General features: G+C 37.0%; 2 protein-coding genes across 3 annotated transcripts; one reads left to right on the forward strand and one right to left on the reverse strand.

Annotated features, from left to right (window-relative positions):
- The first annotated feature begins 831 nt into the window (after nt 1-831).
- On the forward strand, nt 832-4,454 carry LOC113695529 (uncharacterized). 2 transcript variants are annotated; one of them, XM_027214656.2, is made up of 3 exons: nt 832-2,804; nt 2,919-3,737; nt 3,996-4,454. In XM_027214656.2, exons 1-3 carry the CDS (start codon nt 1,187-1,189, stop codon nt 4,301-4,303), a joined length of 2,745 nt encoding a protein of 914 aa, XP_027070457.2. In that variant the 5' UTR covers nt 832-1,186; the 3' UTR covers nt 4,304-4,454. The 2 variants fall into 2 exon arrangements, with proteins under 2 accessions (XP_027070457.2, XP_027070456.2); XM_027214655.2 differs by having other exon boundaries at nt 833-3,737.
- A 583-nt stretch (nt 4,455-5,037) lies between these two features.
- On the reverse strand, nt 5,038-10,334 carry LOC113695530 (dihydrolipoyllysine-residue acetyltransferase component 5 of pyruvate dehydrogenase complex, chloroplastic-like). The gene is made up of 6 exons (XM_027214657.2): nt 9,247-10,334; nt 8,655-8,846; nt 8,452-8,539; nt 5,798-5,868; nt 5,591-5,674; nt 5,038-5,475 (listed from the first exon to the last, which is right to left on the reverse strand). Exons 1-6 carry the CDS (start codon nt 10,114-10,116, stop codon nt 5,371-5,373), a joined length of 1,410 nt encoding a protein of 469 aa, XP_027070458.2. The 5' UTR covers nt 10,117-10,334; the 3' UTR covers nt 5,038-5,370.
- Nucleotides 10,335-11,947: the final 1,613 nt, after the last annotated feature.

Below are 11,947 nucleotides of genomic sequence, written 5' to 3' on the forward strand. Positions count from 1 at the left end.
GAAAAGCCCCCTATGATTACATGTTGCTTTTATTTATTTATTTTGTGTATAGGAATAAGGTAAGTTGTATTTGGAAGTTTTTATTTATTTATTTTGTGTATAGAAATAAGGTGAGTTATATTTGAAAATTTTTATTTATTTATTTTATGTATAGAAATTAGGAGAGTTGTATTTGGGAGTTTTGGATTTTCTTGAAAATTTTATAAGTTCTAAGGGGTTTAATAAGTATATCAGCTAAAATTTTGGTTTAAAAAATTATTTTCCATGTCAAGCAACCTCAAACTCATTAATTTAAATTATTATTGTCAATTTTTCACATTAGTTCAATTTACGAGGTATTGGATTGTATGATTTAAAATCATAAGGGATTTTTCTATAGGTTTGTTTAACCACAAGAAGTTTTTCTATATTATAACTTTAAGTGTATAATAGATGTATCAACTAAAAATTTGTTTGTTTCCGATGCAAATACTCTCAAAAGGAGCGCGTGTATTTTAAACCCGTTATCAAATAACAAGGTATCGAAGCGTATGTTTTAAAACTATAGAAGGCTTTTTTAAATGTTCGTTTAATCTCAAGGGATTTTTCTATATTTTACCCAAAAGTTTATGTCCACAAAAAATTTGACAAAATTACGAGGCCTCAAAGCCATGCTTTTGTAAGTGATTGGGGATTTTAGTTAATTTCCCATAAACCAAAAGCTTTCTTAATACTTCAAATATCAGAGAAGCAATCAATAATATGAACAGATCGTAGTGGTCCAAATCTAATTAGCACAAGTAAAGATCAATTTCCACAAAACACACCATTGGTAGTTTAGTCTTCTTTCCCACCCCTTGTTTTCTTTCCGTCAACTCCTTTTTTCCTTCCTGGTCCTTTTCAAGCTTCAAGCCCTTAACAGTAAGTCCAGTCAATGCCATTGCGAGTGTGCTCACATTTTCCATAGTCCGTGGTCTTCTGTCTCAACATGTTCAAAAACCCCCCAGAATACAAAAAATCTTCGATTCCTTTATCCCTGAGTTTTTGCTGCCTTCTTTTCACAGAGTCCCAAAGGCATCTGAAAAAAAATAAAACAAAAGCAACTTCTTGACAAATATACTTAGAAAACGTGCATAGTTTATCCCTTTAAAAAACAATCAGGCAGCTGCTAGTTTGAGATACAGCAACAAAGAAGGCAAAAAAAATCATGAGCAGGTATGAAAACGTCAGTTTTACACTTTCTTTCTTCTTCTTCTTTCAGCTGGTGTTCTCTCAGCTACCTTCAAAGCAAATTGCCTCCATGACTACTCTTTATGAGATGCTTCAGAATAATATTGGGAATTCATCATTTCCATGGAGAAATGTGAAAAACGACTCTAATCCATGTTCATGGGTGGGAGTTTCATGCAGTTCAAGCAACTCCTCTGTAACTGAACTTTCTTTACCATCGCTTTCAATATCTAGCTCAGAAATTCTGCCTGTTGTTTGCCAGATTGATAGCTTAGAATCTCTTGACATCTCTAATAATCATTTGAGCTCAATCCCAGATGTTTTCATCTCTTCCTGTGGTGGGATCAGTGGTTTGAAACTGCTGAATATTAGTAGGAACGAATTGGGTGGTTCTTTGCCTACTTTTAATGGTTTTCAAAAGTTAGAGGTCTTGGACTTGTCTCGTAATTCTCTGAGGGGTAACATCAATTTGCAATTCGATGGGTTGGATTCTCTGAAGAGTTTGAACCTGAGCTACAACAATTTCACTGGTCCTCTACCAACCAGTCTTGGGAAAAATAATCTTTTACAAGAACTTCAGCTATCTACTAATGGTTTTCAAGGTGAAATCCCGGTAGGGCTAGTGAAATATGGTAATTTATCTCTGATTGATCTTAGTCACAATAATCTTTCAGGATCAATCCCTGAGAGATTTGGAGAGTTTTCCAAGCTCCAAATATTGGTTCTCTCAGCAAACAATTTGAGCGGTGAAATTCCTAAGCTCCTTGTAAATATTCAAACACTGTTCCGATTTGCTGCTAACCAGAATAATTTTGTTGGAAATATTCCTCCTGGGATTACTTCGTATCTCAGGAATTTGGACCTCAGTTTCAACAGGCTAAGTGGAGCCATTCCCCAAGGCCTTTTATCCCCACCCAATTTGCTGTCAGTAGATTTGTCTTCCAATTTGTTAGAGGGGCCAATACCAACAGAGATCTCCTTGAGCCTCTTCAGGTTGAGGTTGGGAGGCAATTTATTAAATGGGACAGTCTCATTTCGATCATATGGAAGCCTTACCAAATTGACCTATTTGGAGCTGGACAACAACAGTCTAACAGGCGAAATACCTCCTGAATTGGGATTATGCCGAAGTTTAGCTCTTTTGAATTTAGCCCACAATGGGCTGACTGGGGTCTTGCCTGTACAATTGGGTAATCTTGCCAGTCTTCAAGTTTTATACCTTCAGAAGAATAAGTTGGTTGGAGTTATCCCTCATCAGTTTACACAGTTACACAGTTTGCAGAGAATGAATTTCAGTTCAAATTCAATTGGTGGCTCAATTCCTGCTTCAATTTCCAAATTGCAAAATCTAACAAACTTGGACTTGCGACATAATAATCTGAGTGGTCCAATTCCCATTTCCATTCGCACTCTGAATCTCCTATTGGAACTTCAACTTGGAAATAACCAACTCAGTGGAGATGTTCCAGCAATGCCATCATCATTGCAGATTGCTCTGAATCTCAGCAACAATTTATTTGGCGGGCCTATTCCTGTGTCGCTATCTGGATTGATCGCATTGGAGGTTTTGGATCTTTCAAATAACAAATTTTCAGGTGTAATCCCGAACTTCCTCACTGAAATGACAGGCTTAACGCAACTTGTACTTTCAAACAACCAACTTTCTGGAGATATTCCGAAGTTTAAAAAATATGTTACGCTTGTGACAGATGGAAATAAGGGTCTAAACAACGCATCATCAAATGCTTCTCCTGCATCATCAAAGAAAAAGAGAACTGTTTCAGTTGGTGTGGTTATAGGAGCAGCAGTTGCTGCTGCCTTGGCTGCTGGTCTGCTCACATTAATTGTTATTTCTATATCAAGACGGTATTACAGGATCAATGACATGCACCTGCAATCAGAAGAGGCCGCTTCTGAACAGCAAGTAATCCTCGGAAATCTGTTGACTGCAAATGGTATTCATAGGTCAAACATAGACTTTATGAAAGCCATGGAGGCGGTGGCAAACAACTCAAATATCATCTTGAAGACAAAGTTCTCGACCTACTACAAAGCTGTGATGCCATCTGGTGCAAACTATCTGGTCAAAAAGCTTACTTGGAGTGACAAGATATTTCAATTGGGCAACCATGAAAGGTTCGGAGAAGAGCTTGAAGTGATTGGGAAATTGAGTAATTCAAATGTCATGATCCCTCTGGCCTATGTGTTGACTGTGGATAGTGCTTATCTCTTCTATGACTTTGCCCCGAAGGGTACCCTTTTTGATGTTCTTCATGGTAACTCGGAAAGTGCCTTGCATTGGGCAAGTCGTTACAGCGTAGCCGTTGGAGTAGCTCAAGGTTTAACCTTTCTGCACGGATGCCCTTCCGGTTCAATTCTGCTCCTTGACCTTTCCAGCAAAAGTATTCTGCTTAAGTCTCTGAATGAGCCTCAGATTGGAGATATTGAGCTCTGCAAAGTTATTGATCCTTCAAAGAGTACTGGAAGTCTTTCTACAGTGGCTGGATCTGTTGGATATATTCCACCAGGTAATACAAATGCCTAGACTTTATATCTCTATGAAATCATTTTTGCACAGAGTGCCCAGATGGTATGAGATCGAGTTTTGCAGTGTTTCTTTTGCTATTCTGATGTTAAAAGCATGCATTCTGGTTCAATTGTACGAGTCTCATGAAGTTTTTCTGATATGATGCATCTTTAACTCCATCTTCCTGCTCATTGAATCAAATTTATCTATGCCCCAAAAACTGTAAGCAAATTCATCGAAGTTGTCCTCTGGATTGCAGAATATGCGTACACTATGAGAGTTACGATGCCTGGAAATGTCTACAGCTTTGGAGTACTCCTGCTTGAACTGCTCACAGGAAAGCCAGCAGTTAGTCAGGGGACTGAACTGGCCAAGTGGGTTCTGAGCAACTCTGCGCAGCAAAACAAATGGGACAACATTCTTGACTTTAGTGTGATCAAAACATCTCTTGCAGTTAGGAGTCAAATGCTTGCAGTCCTGAAGGTAGCACTCGCTTGTGTCAGTGCATCACCAGAGGGTAGACCGAAAATGAAGAGGGTGCTGACAATGCTCCTACATGCCAGATAACTCTCTGCATTTTTGCCACACATTGCCATACATCAGTGAGCTGCAAACAACCTTTTGGTTTTTATTTAGCCTCTTTTTTCTATATGAATATGTCTCTAATACATAAAGCTTTAGGATGAGCATATACCAAATCCTACAAACTTTACCCTAATTTTCAGCTTTTGTTCTTCTCCCCCTCCACTATCAAACTGGTTTGCAAAAGCATGCTTGTGAAAATTGTTCGTCTCTGCACTCTACAAAAGAGTACTTGTTATGAAAAAAGATAATTTACAACAAATCTAGCTATAACAGTTTTAGAAGACGTTTTCATTCAAAACATCCTTGTCTGCTGTACACTAGAAATGTGACCTCCAGCATTAATAGATCAATTTACGTACTGAAAGTCCATTTCGCAGACAATAGAAAAAATGTCATTGAATTGAATGCCAATGGCAAGCATGGAAAAAGACATTTGGCGCATATGATAACCAACGAGCGGAAAAAAAAAAAAAAAAAAACAGAGTCAATGGTAACATCACAGAAGATAATACAGTGCTTATGACAAAAGTTTAGGGCTACCTGTTCAAAAAAGAAAAAACAAAAATTGCCATAAATTTTTTATATCCCCCAAAATGGTTGGCGTAGGAACTCAAAATTCGTTTATCAAAGTTCACAGCATGCAGTGGGCGTGCTTGCGTTCAATCAAAATTTGCTTTTTTAAAGCAAATTTTAAATGTCTACTTTGAACAACATCAGAGTCCCGCAACATCTTCATAAATTGCTCAGCAAACCAATGAAAGCATCCTCATTTAAAGAATTACAAGACAATGACGAGGACCATAAGCGGCTACAACTAATCACAACAAAGGAAAAAGTGAAAGTTCGAATTCACATGAATTATCTGATGCGGATGATGCTAAGAAGATCACTCAAGAATTGTGTTGATGTTCTTCAACAATACACTTGAGTTATCATTCCGGAATTAGATTCTGAATTGTCTTCGAGGGCGCAAATGTTCACGTGCAACTAGCGCCATTTGAAAGGTAAATACACTACAAAAACTTGATTCTCCCGCAATGATGAAAAATCTAAAGTGTAAGATCTTTAGGATCTTCAATTATCTTGGCTAAAGTTTGCAAGAAGGAAGCAAGGTCTGCACCATATATGACACGATGATCTGCGGTGACATTTACCTGCGAAAATTGCATGTCTCATGTTAAAATGCCAGTAGCAAGTTTCAGGTCCAAGACGCAAATAAAATAAATTATAATTAACAAAATATGATGTATGATATAAAAATAAAATTACCTGCATTTGGATTTTCATGCCAATCCGGCCATCTTTGGTGGCAACAACAGTGGGCTGAGATGCTCCAACAGCCATAATAGCTCCCTAGAAATGAGTTAAGACAATATACCATACAGATGACTTTTTGTATTACATATCCAGAATCTATGTGCCAATTACCAGCCAAAAGCAAGAAAGAAACAGACTAATTTAATTCCTAGCACTTACAGTTCCTGGGGGTAAGATGGCATCAAAGCGATCAACCCCAAACATTCCAAGGTTAGATAGAGTGAAAGTGCCTGCAATAGGCAAAAATATTGATCATCTTTGGATTGTTACTGAAAGACAGGTGTAAACACAGTATGAAGAAATGGTCAGCATATGATCCAGTTTACAAAGAACATTGATACCCAGCTGCAGAAAGATACTTATTCTCCAGGAATATAAGAAGCTAAGTTTGACCATCTATTAAATCTTTTTTCTTGTACTTGATTCATTTGTCTGCACAAAATTTAGGTATGAAGTTCTGAGGAATTCAAAAGCGGACACTAACAGAAGGGAGAAAAGACAATAAAAGGGGGAGAAAGAATAGCAGGATAAGAATCAGTTCGTAAAGTTGCCATTTACAGAATGGCCATTTTGAAAATGGGATCCATAAGTACAATTCAAGACAATGAAGACTGCATATAAACCTATATTTTGGCATGCAGATTCAAGAAGAACATACCATTTAGGCCATTATAATGCACATCCTGGAAGCATATATAATATTAAGAAACTAAATAAGAAGGATGAATTTATTCAGGGTACAGAGAATTGCAAAAATTGCATCATGTTATTATGTAAGTCCAGGAAGAAATTTAACAGGTTTCTCCATCGACAAAAGATTAAGCTGGAGATATCCACTTGATTGCCTTTTGAGATGATCCAGAGCATTGGAAGCAGACAGTGATGGAGTCGGGGATAATTTTTCAGATGGAGCACAAATAGCTAAAAGTAGCTATGTATGTATTCAATAAGACATAAAAGCATACTAGGAACCTGCTAATGCCTACGACTAATTAAAGTACCACATTTTTTGCTACCCGCTAGTGGCTTATAACTACTTAAAAACAATTGCTTTTACTTGTAGTCATTATTAAATCCGTGGATTATGTATGTTGTTTATTTTAGAAATAATTGCTTCCAAATTACTTAGACACATGAATATATTGACTTTCTACAAACTATAGACACATGTACACATTGACTTTCTACTTACAGATATTTTCCTTTGGTCAGTGGAGGCACATTTACAAATCATTGAAGTTAAAAACCAACATTTTCAGAAAATTTCAAACTTATAATTAACATTTTGTTTTGGCCAGAGTGGACACATAGCAAACTGGCCAATATATGCAGATCTGCCAAAGGAAGCAAATCAATGAAGAGAGCATGATGGTAATCTAAAAAATTACTAGAAAGTGCCCCGTATTGGTAACTAACTTAAGTATTACAATAACAGCAACAGACCCTCTAGACCTTTGTTTCAGGTTCTATGTGAATCTTGTAGCCCTAAGTGTGCATCTTGTTTGCAATCACTCCAAACTTTAACAACGTCGCATTTTTAAAATGGTTATCAGCGTCAGCTACATGGGCATAAAGAATATTGTATGATGAGCAAGATTCGACATCTAGAGGAGCCTATGCTGGAGGAACAAACAAGTTTCTAAGCTCACATGGGATACCAACAAAAAATTGGTTGGATGTCTGAACATGGAAATGGTCTGAGGATCTCAACAAGAGTTTAGGAACTATCATTCATAATTGTTGTAATGGGGCAAATTTTAATACTATGAATTAAAAGTACATCACATGAAAACTACATGATGTTTTATATTAAAAGTACATTCACATGACAACTCAGATAGCAGATAGACCAGCATCATGCACATTTACTAGTATACGCTGAAAAAGTCAAAATAAAACACAACGTTTTAACTCTATCTCTCTCTTGTCAACTCCCAAATAAGCAGCCTCTTAAGCTAACTAAAAGATCCGTATCATGAAACAAGATTATCCACATCTTTGCTTGATGTGCAGACTTCCTGTTTAGGAAACTGGTTTCTTTTCAGAGTATTTATTACTTTCTCATTATACAGGTAACTAGACTTGAGACTCCTTCACTCCCCCTAGCACCCGAACCCCAATCTCAATCCTCCTCTTCAAAAAGATATATATAGAGGAAAAGTGAATAAGAAAACTTCAGAATAGAAAAAAAGCAATAAAGCAAGATAGCAAGTATCATGGATACCTACCCCCCCTCCCAAAAGAACCCCAATCTCAATCTTCTTCAAAATGACATATATAGAGGAAAAGTGACTAAGAAAAACATTAGAATAGGAAAAAGAAATAAAGAAAGAGAATAAGTATCCTAGATATCTGGCAATGGAAATCACCGGGACAAATGAGTTGCACTCTGCATCAAATTTTAGCTAACATAGATTGATGTAGTAACAATTCTGCATATATTCACATTTAGATAACGATCTTTGTGTCATGCAACTTCAGTTTCAAACAAGTTTGAGTGGGACTTGTATCAAAGACAACATGACTGTTTCTATTTATGTTTTCCGAGTTAATATTTGGTACTAATAGACAACAAATAATGCCTTCTTACTTAGTGGATCTTAACATATAGACCTTGTGAGCAAGATAATAACAGATTAGACCTCTGACAGCCGCAAAACTCATGGTGTTGCAAAATCAGATCCACTAAACCAAGTTGCCAGTAAGTGTCAGCGATGAAATTCGAGCAATTAACTAGTAAGCAAAGACAAACACATCCAGGACCTGTGAAATTAACTAAGCAAAAAGTAGATTCATATGTAATACAGGAATACCTGTGCTATATTCATGCGGTTGCAGCTGCTTTGCGCGTGCCTTGTCAACTAACTCTTTCCACTTTCTTGACAAAGAATATATATCAACCTACATTACAATAGCAAAATTCAAAGCTCACATTGCAGTATCCATAACATAGACAATCTACAACCTTTCAGAACCAATCCAGGATATAAAAATTAAGGCTAGCAAGTCAAATAACCTTATCAGCATCTTGAAGCACAGGTGTAATCAACCCACCATCCATGGCCACCGCAACTGCAATATTGATACTACTATTGTATGTAAAGCTTTTACCATCTCTACAACTCGAGTTTACAACAGGATGTTGAACCAATGCAAGTGCTGTTGCCTTGGCCAGTAAAGCTGTCATAGTCACTCCCTTCGATTTAATCTGAATCATTCTCAAAGTTAGATAATCATCATAAGTTTTACAAAACCACATCATTGACCACACAATCAAGCCTCAAGGCAAAGGATAAGTACTCCCTCCACGTTAAGTTTTAACTATCCAAACAAAGCCTATAGAAGATTAGACTACGAAACCGATCCCCTAGCAATACTACCATTGCAGAAACATCACAGAACTTCAAAAAGTTACCACTACATAATATGTGTGCCTACTCCAACAATATTCATTTGAATCAATAATGTTTCTTTAACACATGATCATTTTGCATCTCTACAATAATAAACACACAAATGATAAAACTTCCTAAGAAATAAACTAGCAAACCAAAAATCCATTCAATATTCCATAAGAAACAATAATAACCCAAGATATCACATTTTACCTTCTTATATAAAGCATCAATCGCATCCGTTGTAATTGTGTATCCAACTCTAAACGTTGGCACGGCCAAACTCTCCACCATATTCCTACTCACAGCATTCTGCATTGTTGTAAACGGCACTGTTGATCCCAACTTCACTCCAGGAAGTGCTGCAGCAGCCGCAGCGTTATCACTACTGGCCGTGGCCACCTCAGTTGCCGCCAAAGTAGCAGCCGCTTCAACATCCTTAGCCACCACTCTCCCATTAGGCCCGCTCCCAACAACACCCCGCAAATCCACACCCAATTCCTTGGCCAATTTCTTAGCATAGGGCGACGCCACCACCCTCTTCCCCCCTTCTGACGCCGGGTGCACCGCCGTCCCTATTGCTGGCGCCACCTTCTTCTGTTTCTCAACCCCAACTGATTCACTCGACACGACACTTTCTGTGACGGCCGGGGCAGCTGCCACCGCCTCCGGAGCGGCCGACTTCTGGGCTTGCTCAAGGGCAACGGCAATTTCCTCCTCGGATTCAGCTAAAAGGGCAATTGCGGAACCAACTGGAGCGGAGGAGCCTTCATCAACAATAATGGCAGCTAAGTAGCCATCGTAGAAGGACTCGACGTCCATGTCGGCTTTGTCGGACTCAACGACGACGACAGATTCGCCTTTGGAGAGCTTGTCGCCTTGGGACTTGACCCAGCTGACGATTTTTCCCTCAGTCATGGTGGAGCTGAGGGCGGGCATGAAAATCTCTCGGATCTTGGATCTGGGAACAAACCGGATAGTGGGTCGGGTTGTATGGACATTTGGGAGGACAGGGGACCGGTGGTGGTGGTGGAGAGACGGGGGTTTAGTGGGGATGAAGGCTGTTCGGAGAAGGTGAGACATTGTGAGTGTGGGTTAGCGTGTGAGTGTGTGAAAATGGGATTACGTGAGTGTGTAGAAAATGGGGGAAAATTGATGGGGGGGATTATTGGTTCATTGGTTTAAGAGAACGGTGGGAAAAGGAGGGAGTCTGGTTCTCGAATGCATCGGAAGAGGAGGCGGAGGTCTCAACCAACTTAACGGTGGATGGTGATGATATGTAAACATACGTTTTTGTTTGGCTTGATTTTGTGTGCGAACGAAAGAGGGGCTCTATTTTTTGTCCTCTTTCTTTTTTTACTTTTTCCTTCACTTTAGGGATAAATTTAGGACAAATTAGTTTTGTTTATTTTTTTTTAGGAAAGTATAGTTTTGTTAATTTATGCTCAAAAGAGTGTTTAGTGTGTACTAAACATTGCACCATAAGCAACAATTAGTAGAAATGATATTTTAAACTAAAAAGTCGGCATTATGTTTTTATGAGTATCATTTTAGGTGGCATTTTTAATAAACCGAATACTTGTTCAGGCTCTGTTCATGGAATTCAAATTAGTCCGGACTATTAAATAAACTTGAGCTACAAATAAAAATAAAGTTCCAATTTGTTTAATTTTTAAATAAACTTAAAATATAGTTCAAAATTGATTCTTTAATTGATATGAATATTTGAATTGAATCAAGTGTGGCTTTGGCTCAATAGACCTATCGAGTCTAATGTTCGACCTCAAATTTGAGTCCTATAGTCATTTACCTTTATTTATTTTTTGAGTAATACAAAATTTAGAATAAATGTAATTATATCAGCTTTGTGTTCAAAATAAATAATACTAACATTATATTTTTTTGTGAAAATACAAGTGTATAAACATATATTTGACAATATACATGGTTTGTTGAACTTATATTTGCTTATTATTTATAATTATATATGTGTTCACAAATCATTTCGCAAAAAGATTAATTTTTTACTCCATTACTAGAGGCTAATTGTGTGTATGAATACGATTTATTTAGTACACCATCATACCTTTTTCGTACTCAAACAATCATGTGTTGCAAACGGTTTGAATCATTATAAGAACTACTTGCAAGCTAGTGATTCTCACAAAATTTTCACATTTGCTTTGCGGAAGGAAGAATGTTTATGTCACTCCCATATTTGTTATTAATAATTTCACTATCTTTTTTATCATATCAAGAGAATGAAATACCCTTTCTTTCTTATCAAACTGACCTACCATATTTGCTTTTACATTCCAAAATCAATTAGCCATTCTATTATATATAGAAATGGCCAACTTAAGGCTTAATCGACAATTGCATGAAAGCATTAATATCTCAAAACTACTGATTGCATCTTTTGAAGAGCTTTTGGAGGATTACTGTAGAATGTTTGTTGATGTATTGTGTGAGATGAAAACAAAAAACTGAAGAACAATAAAGAAAAAGTCACTTGTGATAAGTAAACATATAGAAAAACCCCTCGTGGTTTCAAAACATACAATCCAACACCTCTTAGTATGAACTAACATAAAAAGGCGACGAAAATCGTCAAAACCAATGTGTTTGCACTTGTTTTGCAACCAGTCGTACCTAAAAACAGTTTTTTATAATTAATTTCCAGTTGATATACTTATTCTACCCCTTACATAAAAGCCTCCTATGATTAATTCAACCTATAGAAAAGCCCTTTGTAATTTCAAAACATACATGTTGGATTTAATACGAAACTTTTAGGAAATTTATTGAAAAGGGAATAAAGTTTCTTTAGAGAAATCAACCACTAGTATTATACACACTACTTTTAGGGTATGGTAAAAGTTTTAAATTTGGATTTTTGCTATTATAATATTAT

The sequence above is a fragment of the Coffea arabica genome, chromosome 10c (genome assembly GCF_036785885.1).
Source record: "Coffea arabica cultivar ET-39 chromosome 10c, Coffea Arabica ET-39 HiFi, whole genome shotgun sequence".
Taxonomy (NCBI): domain Eukaryota; kingdom Viridiplantae; phylum Streptophyta; class Magnoliopsida; order Gentianales; family Rubiaceae; genus Coffea; species Coffea arabica.